We start from the raw sequence: 15,594 nt of genomic DNA on the forward strand, positions 1-15,594 counted from the left end.
AGGTGGGCCGGGTCAGGTTATCTCTCCATTAGCAGAACAAAAGCACTTGAGCTTATAGTCAGGCAGAGGGGCAGGGTCCTCTGAGGCGGCTATTATGTATGAGTATAATAACAAAAGAAACAAAAGAAAGCTATAAAAAAATGTTGGAGAAGACTCTTGAGAGTCCCTTGGACTGAAAGGAGATCCAACCAGTCCATCCTAAAGGAAATCAGTCCTGAATATTCATTGGAAGGACTGATGCTGAAATTCCAATACTTTGGCCACCTGATGCGAAGAACTGACTCATTGGAAAAGACCCTGATGCTGGGAAAGATTGAATGCGGGAGGAGAAGGGGAGGACAGAGGATGAGATGGTTGGATGGCATCACCAACTCAATGGACGTGAGTTTGAATAAACCCCGGGAGTTGGCGCTGGACAGGGAAGGCGCTGAACTGTGCTGCAGTCCATGGGGTCGCAAAGAGTCGGACACGACTGAGCGACTGAACTAAATGACAAAAGCAACGGAAAGCAAGTCAAAGAAGCAGTTTCCAACCTAGAGTCAGAATTGGATTCTTCTTTGCAACGTTGTCGGCAATAATTTATGGGGTCCTTCCCTTCCTGCCAAATTCAGCATCTTTAGCCTCTCCCCATAGTCTCTTCCCACTGTCCAACCGTGAGTAATCATCTTTTTGATAACAGAAGAGATCTTCTGTTGGGATACATAAGATATTGGAGGTTTCTTGCAGAGCTCTGCATCCGTCTGGGGTGTTAGAAACGTTCTATATCTTGACCGAAGTACTACCACTTCACCTAAGTGTATAAATACATAAAAATTCATTAAGCTACACATTTAAGACTTGTGTACTTTACTGTATGTTACACCTAAATTTAAAAAAAAAAAACAGAGAATGGATGGCTAGTCTCCTGCTACACTGTATGTCCATCTGCAATGCCTGGAAGTCAGTAGTTACCTTGTGACCATGGGGTAAGCTACCCAAATGGGACAATCCAATTTGCTGAAAATGGCAGGGCAGAAAACGTTTTACGATGTCACAGAATCCTGAACCAACCTTGGAGACCCTCTTCATGTGGACTATTGAAATGATACATTTTTATCACAAAGGGTTATCAGTTTTTAGCCATCGCAGTGTGAAATTGTACAAAAACTTTTGATGGTAACATATAGCACAGAAAGTGAAGTTAATAAGGCTCAAGTTCACATGTAAGTAGTGTTTAATCAGATCTCTGGACAGGAATTTTACCATAAACTAGTAAGCTGAACATAAAGGAAATACAGTTAAATAGATATGTTAAGTACTAAGCCTAAAAAAGAAACCAACACACTTAAGGTGGAAATCTTCATTACAAAAGCTTAAATTCATTGGCCACTGAAAAAGAAAAATCAGTTCAAGTTCACAGAGTTGAAAGTAATCTTTATTGATAAACATTTATACCAGAATTAGAAATTTCAGTAGAAAAATAAAATTTAAATAACTTTCTGTGGTACAAAGATTTGATCAGTTTGACTGCAGCATTTAGTGAAATAATCTAATACAAAAAGTTAAGCTGACTTTACCACAAGCAGGGAAACAATGCACAAAACAGAAACGCATGTACACAGAACCTTCTGCGTGTGGACAGCACCAGGACTTCAACTTCAGGAAATGATCTCCCAGGGAAGGTTGGTGTGCACTGCAGTTAGTTGTATTAAGAACTTCATTCAAACCAGAGCAGCTTTCGGAATCAAAAGCTAACATACACTTTAAAGACTTAGGAAACACAAGAGCTTAAAGATCACTTTTTGCATGAACTTTATCTCCCTAGTTCAGACATTTCCTAGGTAATGTTCCGAATCAGTAAACAGTACAGTGAGACACCTTTGTCTTGGAATATTCATTACTCATTTGTATTGGATTTAAGTTTACATGAAATGTTTTTCTCCTAAAACCTTTACTCAAAGAATCCAGAAATCAGCTTTTCATGGTTGGGGGTTTCTCCTTCCCACTAAAAGAAAAGTGGATGCATAGCTGGGGCAGGGGTGGTTTCACATGTCTCCAGGCAAGTCAGGAGTTGGCAAAACGTCTCAGAAGCTTTATGTGAGAAAATAAAATGTTCAACACAAATGCCAGTCCTTTTTCATCTGAGCAACCACTCCCAGATAATTGTGCATTTGAGATGAGAAATTAAAAAGAAAAAGAAACCCTCAGGGACAATAAACATTCCTTATAATTCAAATAGTTTCTTCCTGAAAACATTTCAAGCCACAAAGCTCAGTTATATAAAGTCTATATTCATTTATTCACAGAATGTTCACATACTGGGATGGATGAAACATTCAATAATGTGAAGATCTATTTTATATTTGAAGTTCTTAAAAACAGCGGATAAACAGTGGATTATCAAACAAGAAACAGATGAAAACAAAGACAGCGTTCAAAATGCATTAGTTCTTGTGTTTTGGCTCTAGAAGTGAAGCAACCAAACAGTTAAGTCATGGATCAATATGTTGAAAACTTAATATTTGGGGAGAAAAGCCCACTGACCACTAGCCCACACTCAATTTGTGAAACTCTATCCAAAGGAATGTTTTCGGTGAGAATGCTGAGACATCTTTCAGTAGAGATGAAGGAAAATTTCTTAAGCTGAAGGGCTACTTTTCAAAATCCAACTATTGAACTGAAATAATGGAGTCCTGAGCTAAAGACATAAAAATTTGTTTGAAAGAAAGATTTGAGCATTGGAGAGTAATCTTGTTGGGGAATTTGTAAGGATATTTGCCTGTATACAACTCCTACAATTTTTCACCTCGTTAGAGTATATCTATCACTGTAATTTTGATAAGTAGTTTAATGGCCTATTAGTTAAAAGAAAATGTCCACTTACTTTTGGGGACCCTTTTTAATTTTTCTCTGTGCCCATCCCTAGTAAATTGGTTCTCCTGGCTATTTTTAATCAGAAGCCAGAGTGCATATTGCTTAAATCAAACAGCACTGCACGTGACCTCATGGGCAGGTAGCTTCACACTCATAATGAAAACTTTCCCTTTAAAATGTCATATTTAATTACCAGAAACTATTTTGAAAACAGATAACAACAATTGTATTTCATACAAACCAGTTTATGTGGTTAAGGATAAAGTCAGATATTTAATTTTTGCAATCCTTTTTCTTTCGAAGGTCACAGTTTTTAGGCCTTTAGATGAAAAAGAAAGCTAGGCATTAGAAGAAAAATTAAAAGAGCTAAAATAGGGTTTTAAAAAAACTCTGATATTTAATTTTCTTTAAGGATATAAATTCTCTTGAAAGGAAATATAAAGGGCACAGTGGAAGGTATATCTGAAAATTAAACTTTAGGCACTTTCTGGGAGTCATACCCAGCACTGTAAAGTGGGCTGAAGACCCAGCACTAGGTAACCACATTAGGACTAGGAAATCAATAACTCCTAATTCCAGTTAAAGCTGCACTTTTACAGTTTTTTAAGAGCCATGAGCAAACCAAAGTCACTAAAAAAATGGTAACAGAATGTTTAAAGTATCTTTCTGTGTGTGTGTCTCAATGTCCAATGAGTATCCTGATCAACATGACTGAGAATTTTCCATTCAAACTATTTAATAGGGCGTGTTTCCAATTAAACTAAATGAAATCAATAGACTATAAAGTAATAGGAAAAGGTGGTACAGGAGTTCTGTGGAAAAAATTCTCAATTACCTAGCTTATTTTGAGGAAACGTACAAAACAGGAAATTCACACATCTTAAAATATATAAAATAATCAGAGGTCGAAACAGTTATTCATAAAATGTCACATCATTCAGGAGTTAGCTTTTATTTATTTAAATAGTGGAACTGAAGCCACTACTTGAGTTATAGGTTTTGTGTGTGTTTTATTTCTCCAAATTTGTTCTCAACATTATGCTCAACCAAAACCTACTTGGCACTTACTGTCATGAAGATGTGGCAAGGGTTTGCCAAATTTTAATCAAGATTAGATCAGGTAAGATTTCAGTCCAGTTTACTGTGCTCAGAAGCAAACCACTATGTTCTACAGTTTCTCTGAAACATGCGAGGCTGCCTTTTCTCACAGGACACTGTAAATCTCAGTGTGAAGGGTGCCAACCCAGAAGCACTGCTGACGGCTTGGGAAAGGCGCACCTGCAAACCGCCTGATGTGAATATATAAAAAACAGGGAGAAAAGAAACTGGACTTTTTTTTCTGGTTGAGAACAACTGAGTCCAAAAAGATCTTTAATTCCTGGAACTTCAAACTGAAGAAAGGACTGAAGTGTTGTTCTTCATACCGTTTGGTTTGAAGAACTGAGAAAACATCCCATAATGCATTCTTTTTGAGGACTCTATAAAACCGCTTCACCATCACAGCACAAGGGCATGTGCTATAGAGTAGCTAAAATCCGTAAAAAGGAGACCGCCACGACACAGAAAGCCTGTCCAGTCCCCAAGGTTAGGGCTTCAAACGGGATCATTTCCTTTCCTGCTGCTCGGTACACTCCAGCAACTGCTGCACCTGTTCAAAGATTCAAGTGTGTTAAAAAATGAGAGGGGGCTTAATATGAGCAGAAAAATATAGCACTTAAAACTCTAAGTAGAAAAAACATAAAAGAAATTAAGAAATAAAACTCTAAGAATGATCTAAATTTTTTACATTAAAATTTAAACATTGCAGAAACGTTTTTGTTTTCCCTATTCTTTTTGCTAACTACTCATGGTTTTAAGTATTCCTTATATGGTTTGCAAGTCACCAACAAATGCTTTTAGAAAAGGGACTCTTTCAAACTAAGTCTCCTAGACATATTGAATAAAATCACCTGGAAGTCATAGCCAAAATCACAAAGACTGCAATATTCACATAACCCGGTTACAAACTTAAAACATCTCTTATTCCCCCGGCATGTAACCTAACAAATTCTTGGCAATAAATGACAGAAAATCCTCTGCGTGAGGCTGAGCAAGAAATATTTCAGGAGCAGTCCCAGGGAAACGCCGCTCCCTCTTGTACTATCCTCAGAGTTTGCTTCAGGAAATGGATGGAGGACATGCCCTGAATGCCCAGATGGCCCACTGCTGTGGCCAGGGGTTCAATCCCTGGTTTGGGAACTGAGATACCACAAGCTGTGTGGCGCAGCAAAGAAAAGAAAAAAAAGAAGGAAGAAAGGAAGAGAGCGGGGCCCTAAGCCCATCAAGTTGCTATTCATTCAAAGGGCTTGAGGGGAGGGATACTCTGGGACTCCTTTCTATTTCCCACGTCATTCTGTTGGTCACTATAACTTCCTACAAATTGAATAAACAGAACAGACAGATATCTGTTTCTACTCAGGTACCCTGAATTGCTCACAGGGACTCAGCATTATACTAAGAAAAGTCAAGGATTCATTCATTTGAAAAGAACAGATCCAAAGTTCCCAGATAATCTTCTCCTGAGCCACCCCAAAATGCTCCAAACAGTATTCTCCTTGGTCAGAGAATACGGCTGGGGACATAAGACAGAAAGTACAAGCACGGAACAGATTTTGAGTAATGCAGGACGATATATACTGTTTCGATCAAGTGTCAACACCTTGCACCAAAGTGATGTGATGGTATATTAACATATTTGAAGGAGAATAAAGACCAGCCCTACTGGCAGTGCACGCACCCTGTGCTATTAATACTGCCATCTGAGAGGCAGTGCTCCATTGGGCCTCTTTGTAATTTATCTCCAAAAAAAGTGGGTTGGGTCAGAAGAAGCTTAAAGAACTTGAACTGGGCCCCAAAGTGGGATTTGGATGATGAAGGGAAGACAGTTAAAAGCAAACCAGAAGGAGCAGCAAAGCGGGAAGGGAATAGACTGCACGCACTAGAGTCAAAGAAGGACACAGCTACTACGTGTTAGATAGTCTGTGTTTTATATACACACATCATTTCGTTTAGTCATCACACAGCATTGCTATTTTACCAATGAGAAATCTAAAACAGGTCCTGGGGGCTAATAATCCAGTAAGAAAACTAGAGCAGAGGCTCTCTAAAGATAGCAGTAGGTGATATAGTTAAAAATATTGTTTAAGGCCAGTTATGGAAACTCCTTAATGCAGACAGGAGAAAATTAGCCTCCCCACTGCCTTATCACAAAGGTTTCAGCATCTACAGAACACAGAGAAACTAGGCCACCTTGTCCCCAAAAAAACCCCTAAAGTCAAAGAGACAGGGGAATTTCTGCTTCAAAGTTTAAAATCACAATGAAAAAAAAAATTACATAAACCAAGAAAAAAGTCTGAAAGCATATAACGATATGCAAACTGTGGTTATCACGTAGGAATACAGGAATGGAGGATTTTTGTTTTTGCTTTCTTATAAATTTTAATTTATATAAAATATACATGCTATTTTTATTTTGTTATGGGCTTAAAAATATTCTCATCCCTGTGACATGAACAAAAGCCGCACCCCCACCCAAAAGACACCACACAGATAAAAATAATGTATAATTATGATGTTGCTCAAACTCTTACTCAGAAAGTCCTAAGAGAAAAAAAAAAAAAAAAAAGGCACTTTTCTAAACAAAATTTCCTCCATCCTTAAAATACCTACACCTGGATGAAGGGAGGTAATTTGTCAACCAGACTGCAATGCCGCAAATCAGTGAAGTGACAGCTGAAGAGAAAGGAGAGCGGTAGCTTCTAAAAAGCCAAATATTATCTTGATAGTGGTCAAGATCACAAGACATATCTCACAAAGCTTAAAGTGGCTTCCCTAAAGCCACGAGACAGAATCTGACTCAGGAAGTCAAAGATGTTAGCCAAGAAAGAGGGGACTGAGGCGAGAAGAGAACAGTATATAAAACACAGGGCCTGCACACAAAGAGCGCGCTTGCTTCTTTATCCCACTCAGACACTTTCTAAAATGGCTCCTAAAGTTAACTGACTATTCACATGAAATGTTTCGACTGTATTTTAAACGTCTAACATACTTGTCAAGATTCCAGCAGTAATTGGTCCCACGATGCCCATCAACAGGATGCTTACAGACATGAACCTACCATATTTGTGATGTCTGAGGGTGAAGAGGGCCAGTAATCCGGCGGGGACGTGAAAGAAGAGAGAAGACACCAGTGCCCACAGGAACACACCATACCACATCTCTGCAAGGGAAAGCAAAGAAAGGTCGACGTCACCAGCTTCCCCAGGGCAGTCATTACAAAGGCGCGGTCACTATACTCGGTTATTTCAATTTTAAAATGATTCCCTTCCAGTGGCAGTTCATCAGGCAAATATCCAAACACTGATGGTTTGGGAGGGATCACTAAACTGCGGCCACCCCATTTTTGCACAGAAAGTCTTAGCGGAACATAGCCATGCCCGTTCATTTAAGTCTTGCCTATGTGCTTTCAAGCTCCAAGAGTAGGGCTGGAGCAGTAACAGAGACCACAGGGCCTGCAAAGCCTAAAATATGTATAATCCGGCCCTTTACAGAAAAGGTTGGCTGACTCCTGACAAGCTACCCCTACTCCCAAACACTGAAGAAAAAGTTCACCCAGATTTGGAAATTCACTTACGTGATTTCCCTTTCACAAGGACAAGTGTGAGCACCACTGACAGGGCGCCATGCGCAAACGCCTGACCTCTCTCCTCGGCGGCGGCGGCGGCAGCTCCAGAGGCTGCAGAGGCTGGTGCGCACAGCGCTCCCCGAGAGGTGCCACCCTCCCCATCTGCCCCTCCAGCCCGGGCCCTGCTGCACGCTGGCATCTCCCACTGGGGCCTCCTTGGACACCACCCACTGCCACCATCCCCAACCCAGGAAACAGCGTCAGGCAGCTCCCTGCTAAGCAGCAATCCATCTTTAATCCCCGAGTCCTCAGCAGCTCCTCCCCAAGTCACCTAAGAGACTCTGGCTGCCATTACACCCCTGGTGTGCACAAAGCTCTGTGAGGACTCAGGAATGGCAGTGCCCGGGGGTGGACAAATGGGACACAACCCTGCCTCCAGGAGCTCAGGGACTCTGCCGCCCAGCTGATGGCCTTGCCGTCACGGGGCTTCCACTGGAGCCCCCCAGGTTTTAGAGACAGCTTTGCTCGCCACAGCGACTCAAGGGCCTGCTAGAGCGCGGCTCCTCACTGGCTGCGGTGAACCACGCGGGCAGTGAACTGGGGCGAAGCTTTAATCTTCCAGAGACAGAGGAAGTTGGTAACTTCAATAAAAGTGTGTCTGGACACTCGGGTATGCTACCCAACTGCCATGGGATGAACCCATGTGTGGAAGCCCTAATCCGACAGGACCACGGACTTACAAGAGGAAGAGAGATTGCTCTCTGTGCCTCTCCTACTCTTTCTCTCCCCATCGAGTGAGGACGTATCAAGATGGCCCAGGAGGGCCCTCAGCCTGACCGTATTGGCACCCTCATCTTGCACTTCCAATCTCCACCTCTGTTGGTTAAGTCACTTGGTCCATGGTGCTTTGTTCCAGCAGCCCTGGCAGACACCAACGCTCCCCTGTTCCCACTTCCCTGGAGCAAGGAGGCTTGCTGGGCTAGCAACTCGACTTTTCTAAAAGCTGAAAGGCATGTGTGCAAACAGGATCTGGTGCAGCAAGTCGGCTCCTCCATGAGTCTCTGAAGGGTAGGAGCAGTGTGCACCCTCCTACATACAGCCCTAAGTCACATCCATTCTCCCCCCCACTGTCTCCATATTTTATATAGCGTCACTTAAGTCACTCTAAGTAGGAAAGAAAGGCTTTATCATATTAGATGAACAGTACAATTTATAAAACACTTTCAGAGGATGAAAGTAATACAGAACACTAACAGCTAAGGCAAACCTCAATCAATAAAACACTTTTAAAAAGCTAAGTGATATACCGTTAATACTGCGCCTTAATCTGCCATCTATTTAACAGCTATTTATTGATCATATAGTACTTTTCATTTCCCTGGCTCTATACACTGTCAAACATCTTTGTCCATCTATTTTACAGCATTTCCTTGTTCACTGTTTCACATAAAGTGCATTATCCTCAACTTTGTTTACTGCGGCAGCTAAGGTCACATCATTTCCCCACGGTGAAGAACAAGTCAGGTTATTAACCTGAAATAAATGTTATAAGGGGAAACCAGACTAAGCACTGGTGGCAGAAGAGGCCCCAAAGATGCCCACACCCTCAACCCCAGAGCCTATGAAAATGTGACCTGACATAACAAAAGGGAGTGTGCAGGTGTGATGAGATTGGACATCTTGCAATGGGGCGGAGAGTATCTTGGATTTTATAGGTAGGCCTACTGTAATCAAGGGTCTCTGGAAGAGATCAAAGAGATCAAAGAGATCTGAAGACGTTGTGCTGCTGGCTTTAAAGATGGAGGAAGATGCCAGAAGCCAAAGGATGCGGTGACCTCTAGCAGCTGGAAAAGACACGAAAACAAATTCTCCTTAGAGCCTTCAGAAGGAAGACGGCTCTGCTGACTCATCTGGACTTCTGACCTCCAAGACTAATAAATCTGTGTTGTTTTAAGGCACTAAATTTGTGGTGAGTTGTTTCAGTAGCCACAGCAAGCTAATACCAGTACAAAGAGTTCATTAATTCAGCAAATACTTAGAGAGCCCATTCCATATGTCAGGCACATCAATGAACAAGAATAGAAATTTTAAAAAGACAAAGATCCCTGCCAAGAGGGTGTCTTTATCTTTAAGCATATTCTTCAGTTTGAGTTAAATAGAAACGTCACACAGCAGACCTCTTGGGGGCAAATTCTGTGCTCCCTGGCTCTCTAGCTGCCACAGTCGAGCCCCCTCACTTCCGAGCAAGGGCTCAAGACCAAACTGGCCCCAATCAGCAGAAACAGGAGCACAGAACAAGTGGGCAGTTAGGCCTGGCACCCAGCCGTGCTTTCAGCTTGCCCCGCTCTGCCTTACGTTCCAGGTCAAACAACTGTGCCTCTGTAGCTGGGGTTCCAAGTTGACCACCCCAGTCCTGCAACTCTGCGCTGGCCTGCCTAGATGCTAAGTGCCCATCGGCCTGCTTCTGTCCACACTGCCCACTGTGAGACCCTTCTCTTACCCACCCGCACCTACCTGCCAGGGGATCCATCTGTTTCCTTGTGAAATACTAATACAAATATATCTGGTCTCTACTCCCGATGCCGAAAACCCTTTAAGATAATGGTGCTAGGAAAATCTTTTTTTCTAAGACTTAATCTATGACCCTGGTTCCTGAGGAAGAGCTCCTAAATTCCTTGGGATTTCCAGGAATGCCTTTTGTTCTCATAAGGCAACTCTTGGTGGGCTCCTTGATGGGCGCTGGTCACCAGAAAGGCCAGGCTATGATTGTAAGCTTGGAAGCTTCAGCCCCACTCTCCATTCTCAGGAGAGAGGAGGGGGCTAGAAGCAAGTTAATAACCGGTCATGCCTAAGTGATGAAGCCTCCATAGATATTTCAAAAGTACGGAGGGCAGAGAGTTTCTGGGCTGGTGAAGACACCTATGTGCTGCGAGGGTGACCCACCCCAGCTCCACAGAACAGAAGCTCCTGTGCTCAGAGATCTTTCCAGACTTCACCCTGCCTATCTCTTTATGTGGTGTTCATTTCCATCCTTTAACATCTTCGGGAACATATCAGTCACCTAGTAAGTAAACTGTTTTCCTGAATTCTGTAAGCTGCTCTAGCATTTTTACTTGAACAAGAAGGACAACATGGAAACCTTAGCTGGTCAGAAGCACATGTGAAAACCTAGACTTTGACGGGCATCTGAAGTGGGGGGTTGGGGCAGTCTTGTGCATCTGGGCCTTTAACCTGTGGGACTGGAAGCCAGCTCCAAGCAGACAGTGTCAGAACCGAACTGAGCTGCAGGACAGTGCTCAGTGTGCAGAAAAACAACATCGGGCGCCAGAAGTGCTGTGAGCGCAGGGGCGGTGCGAGAGTAAAGGGAAACTGAGTTTTTTCGAGGTACCCTTCCTCTCCTAACAAGGAGGACTGGCCCACCAGCACTATCAACGGTAGCCTGCCACCTCTCTCCCGAGGCCACTGCCTAACTGCCCACTTATCCCTGGTTCCTGAATGGGCCCTTCTGGCCTGCCTCAACCTTAATGGTCTCTTGGCCCTAGCCTCGGCTAGCTCTTATCTGCCCTGATCTGGCCTTTCATCTATTCTCCATACAAAACCAGAAAGTCAGTGACAATGGGGACAAGGTTTCTTGTTGGAGTGATGACCACATTCTCAAGTTGTTTTTTGTGATGATTGCAAACTCGGCAAAAAATCATTAAATTGTATACATGAAAAAAAAAAAGTGAATCAGATCATCCTTCCTCTGCTCAAAACCCCTCGAACACGACTTTGGGGGATCTGACCTCACCCCCTGCCCCCGTGCCCACACCGCCCCTCCCACTGCACCAGCCTCCTTCACGTTGCTGCAGCGAGCTCCTGTCCCAGGGCCTCTGCACCTGCTGCCTCTGGCCCAGAATGCCCGTCTCCAGACAGCTGCGTGGCTGTTCCTCATTCCCTTTCAGATTTCACCTCCGACGGCATCATCTTAGAGGGCTTCCTCGTGACCTTACGTAAGACAAGCATTCCGCTCAACACACAAGACCTGCCACTAACCATCCCCCTGCCCAGTCTCGCACTCACACTGTCTGCTCCGTTTCATATTTTGCTCATTTTGCCGTACTGCAAGGCATGTGTGGTCTCAGCCCTGACCAGGGACTGAGCCCGAGCCCCCTGCACTGGAAGTGCTGGGCTGCCAGCGAAGCCCCTCCGTACTTTTAAGCTTTGTTTTCTCTTTCCCATTTAGAATGAAAGTTCTTTTGTTTTGTTCACTAACACACCTTTACTTGGTGCCTAGAAAACAAGAGACACACAACAGACACCGAGTAAATTTACAGACCGAATGAGTAAATGACTGATCCAAGTGTAACGCCGTATCCTTGATCCCAGCAACGGCACAACTAAAACATCAGTGCGTTTTAGTTTATCAGAAGGTACACTCTGGGGAATCCCTTGGGCTCCAGCAGCTAGGACTCTACGCTCTCACTACTGAGGGTCCAGGTTCGATCCCCAAGTCCGAGAACTAAATTCCCACAAGCCATGTGGCGTAGCCAAAAACAAAAGAGAGGGGGGGAAGATATACCTTGATATTGAAAGTATTAATATAATGAGATTCGTCCCTTTAGAAAGTGAATTTTATTCCTGATACAAGGTGGGAGAATAGTTTGCCTTTCTCAGCATTCAGATTTGTTAAAAATGACCACCAAAGAAATCTGAACTACTTGGAATAAGAAGGGTTAGGCAGAAACCTAAAGGTCTAAATTGCAAATGCAGGTTTAAAAAAATCAATTCAATTCAAAGCTTCCTGACAGTGATAAACCACAGAGTATTTCAGAGCAATGACTTTGCCATATTGAGTTGGCATAAAACGCAAGTAACCTTTTCTGTGGGGCCAAAATAGAAACAATTCCAGAATCAGGACAATGAATGAGATTCACTGTCAGCAGGTTTTGGTGCCTCATGTACCTATTGAATCCATCATTCCAGCTAAAGAAGAGACACAACAGGGAGGTTACATATTCACCCCGTGTGTTTACTCATCACATTCCAATCAGCTTGTGTCCATGGGCTGTATCTCATGCATGTTTATAACTCCAGCCCACAGTCTGCACTTGATCAGTAAATACATCTTGAGTGAATGATCCATGGTGATCACTACCCCCAGGTTATATATCCACTGCAGTACCCATAAACTCAAGTACAGACTGCAGTTTAATATTTCAGAACAGTTCCTGAAAGGAAAATAATATGCTTAGCTACAGATTCTCTACTATAATATAGTAAAACTATCCTCCCAAATCCACTTACGTCAATCTTTTTTTTAAAAGAAGAGGCAACTAAAAGCCAGACTGAACAAAATGTTCAGTTTCATAATATCATCTCACATATGACTTATTGATTACGGTAACCTTAAGGTGGAGAGATCTGATAAACACCATCTTCACCAAATGATTAAACTTAGTGTTATCAATAAAGGGACAAATGACATTAAATGTCTCCTAATGTGGTGCTCTGGGAAGTGTACATCACCTATGTAGGTAGCATCCTGATCAAAAATGTTTAATCTGAATCTAATCATGAAGAAATAATCAGATAACTTAAACTGTGGGACAGTCTATGGAACAGTTAGCCTGGTTTTCAAAAATGTCAGTCTCAAGAAACTGAAAGAAAGATGGAGGAACTATTCTGGATTCAACAAGACTAAAAAGACAACTATATCCAACATGTAACCCTTGATTGGATCCTGGAATTTTTTAAGAAAGGTATAAATGGCATTATTCAAACAACTGAGTATCTTTCAATAAGGCCTATATATTAGATAATATTCTACGGATGTTAAATGTGTTAACACATTCCAGTGCAATATGTTTTTCTAGGCTGTGGCAGAAAATGTCCTCATTTTAAATGATACATGCTATAAAGCATTAGCTGTCAAGTGCCACTATTTGTGTAACTAACCTCCTTTCTCTTTTCTGCAGAAAGTAAACATATTATGCACATGCATATATATATTTAGACAGAAAGTAAAAGAATCGAAATATTAATAATGAACCTAAGTAAAAAGTATATAGGTATCTGTTACACGATCATTTCAATATTTCAGTAGGTTTAAAATTTTTCCAAATAAAGAGTTGCGAGAAAAGTTATAGACCAATCTGGTCCAGCAGAGCCTTCAGACTGCATGAACATTCCATTTTTTGGACATGGTCTCCAGAATGCCATATATTTCTGTTGTCATTGTCAAATGTGATCTTAGTTTCTTTTGATACCTTTTGCCAGATTATCATTATAGGCATGATTTCAAGCTAACACCTGCATCTGTCTCAACGTTTTTTTTTTTTATCTTATTAACTACTTCACAGACCTGTTGGGGAAAATACTAGAAAGGTAATACACAGCAAGTCCCTGGTGTCCGCTGAATGGCGCCTGGCGGTCGCTGCCCAGCGGATGAGAAATCACAGGTGCCTTGTTTACCAGTTTTAACTGTAGGCAGTAATCCAAACTTACTTCCTTTGCAGGTCTAAGGCCGGTTCTTGCATTGTTTACTGAGTTCAAGTATCTGTCAGCTTTGCTGGAGGGCCCAACCTCACCCTTCAAACTCCCCTAATCTCAGTCTTCTTGCCTTTAAAAGGGCCAACACACAACACTACTCTCCCCTCCAAGGCTTTATTTTCAGCCTTCCCAAGTATTTTTTCCTCCTCTGTTTTCCGAGCCCGAAAGCTTCCTATCTCGATTTCTAAGTTTGAAAATCTCTGCTCTCAAGCCAAGCCGAGATAAGTGGCATAAGAATCAGAAAGGCGCCGTGTCGACGTTCTCGAACACAGGAGTGGGAGACGCGGCAACAGGTCTCCAGAAAGGGATTCCTAGAAAGAGAGGCTGGCGGAGGGGGTGGATCTGGACGTGGGTGGCAGCGATCGGCAGACAGCCTCCTGGTGCAGAGGCTGGGCTACCTACCCTACGCACGGCGGGTGCCTGAGTTCTCACCGATGGCCCTCAGACCGGCCGGGACGACGCACCGTCCGAGGCGCGAAAGCCCAGAGGCCGGGGCGGACGAAAGGGGCTGGGGTTACCCAGTGCCCCCGCCCGCCAAAAGGAGGCGAGGACCGCCTCCCGTGCCCCAGACGAGGAGGGGCGGCCGCCACCAGGGCGCTGCCGAGGTCCCGCCTGAAGCCGGGGCGTTTGGGAACTCCAGAGAGCAGGACGAGTTCGGGCGGGGGCCGACTTCCCCTCACCGACGGGGCCCCCCGGGGGATCGGGGTGGCCCGCCCGAGGGGCCCGCGGCGAAGCGGCGGGGGGAGGCGGAAGGGCTGCCGCCCCCAGCTCCCGGCCGACGGAGAGCCGACCCCTCCCCACCAGGAAACCAGCCCCGCAGCGGGCCCGCGGGGCGGCCGGTACCTGGGAAGGAGCAGAGCGAGGTGGAGTTGGGGCACAGCGTCCCGTTGCCCACCCGCGGCACCAGCTTCAGGCTGAGGATCTGCTGCAGGAGCCCGGCCGACGCCCCGCTGCCGCCGCTCCCCTCGCGTTCCATCCCGCCGCCATTCACCGCAGAGGGCTGAGGGAGAGCGCCCAAGGGGCCGCTGAGGGAGAGCGCCCGAGCGGCCGCTGAGGGAGAGCGCCCGAGATGTTGCCGCAGCGCGCGCTCGCGTACCGCCCGCTCCGCTCCCCACACCTCCGCAGCCACCGCGTCACCTTCGGCCGGGCCCTCTTCCTCCTACCCCAACGGCCCTGCCAAGTGACGGCTCCTTCCTCCAATCACAGGGCACCGGCGACGGTAGGGGCGGGGCGAGGGTCGTTCCCGCCCCTGACGTTGCGTACGGCTCTCGGCTGGCCCCGTACGGGCTACGCCCCCTACTGGAGAAGTCGCTCCTGCTCCGATGGGGCGCGCTCGGCTCTGTCCTCTGCAACGCCACCTAGAAGAAAGGAATGGAATTGTAAAAGCGGAGAGTGAAAAAGTTGGCTTAAAGCTCAACATTCAGAAAATGAAGACCATGGCATCTGGTCCCATCACTTCATGGAAAATAGACGGGGAAACAGTTGAAACAGTGTCAGACTTTATTTTGGGGGGCTCCAAAATCACTGCAGATGGTGACTTGCAGCCA

The 15,594-nt window shown here is 44.5% G+C and overlaps 1 protein-coding gene across 2 annotated transcripts; it reads right to left on the reverse strand.

Moving 5' to 3' along the window:
* Positions 1,393-15,238, reverse strand: TMEM170A (transmembrane protein 170A). 2 transcript variants are annotated; one of them, XM_018061727.1, is made up of 3 exons: positions 14,891-15,238; positions 7,010-7,111; positions 1,393-4,501 (listed from the first exon to the last, which is right to left on the reverse strand). In XM_018061727.1, exons 1-3 carry the CDS (start codon positions 15,021-15,023, stop codon positions 4,371-4,373), a joined length of 366 nt encoding a protein of 121 aa, XP_017917216.1. In that variant the 5' UTR covers positions 15,024-15,238; the 3' UTR covers positions 1,393-4,370. The 2 variants fall into 2 exon arrangements, with proteins under 2 accessions (XP_017917216.1, XP_017917215.1); XM_018061726.1 differs by having other exon boundaries at positions 6,941-7,111; positions 14,891-15,214.

The sequence above is a fragment of the Capra hircus genome, chromosome 18 (genome assembly GCF_001704415.2).
Source record: "Capra hircus breed San Clemente chromosome 18, ASM170441v1, whole genome shotgun sequence".
Taxonomy (NCBI): Eukaryota; Metazoa; Chordata; class Mammalia; order Artiodactyla; family Bovidae; genus Capra; species Capra hircus.

Excerpts from the sequence above, each read along its gene's own strand:
- TMEM170A (XM_018061726.1), bottom strand. The coding sequence starts at position 15,023 with ATGGAACGCGAGGGGAGCGGCGGCAGCGGGGCGTCGGCCGGGCTCCTG. Across the intron at positions 7,112-14,890 it reads CTCGCTCTGCTCCTTCCCAG|AGATGTGGTATGGTGTGTTC; the intron begins GTACCGGCCGCC and ends TTTCCCTTGCAG. Across the intron at positions 4,502-6,940 it reads TACTGCTGGAATCTTGACAA|GTGCAGCAGTTGCTGGAGTG; the intron begins GTATGTTAGACG and ends ATCTTTGAACAG.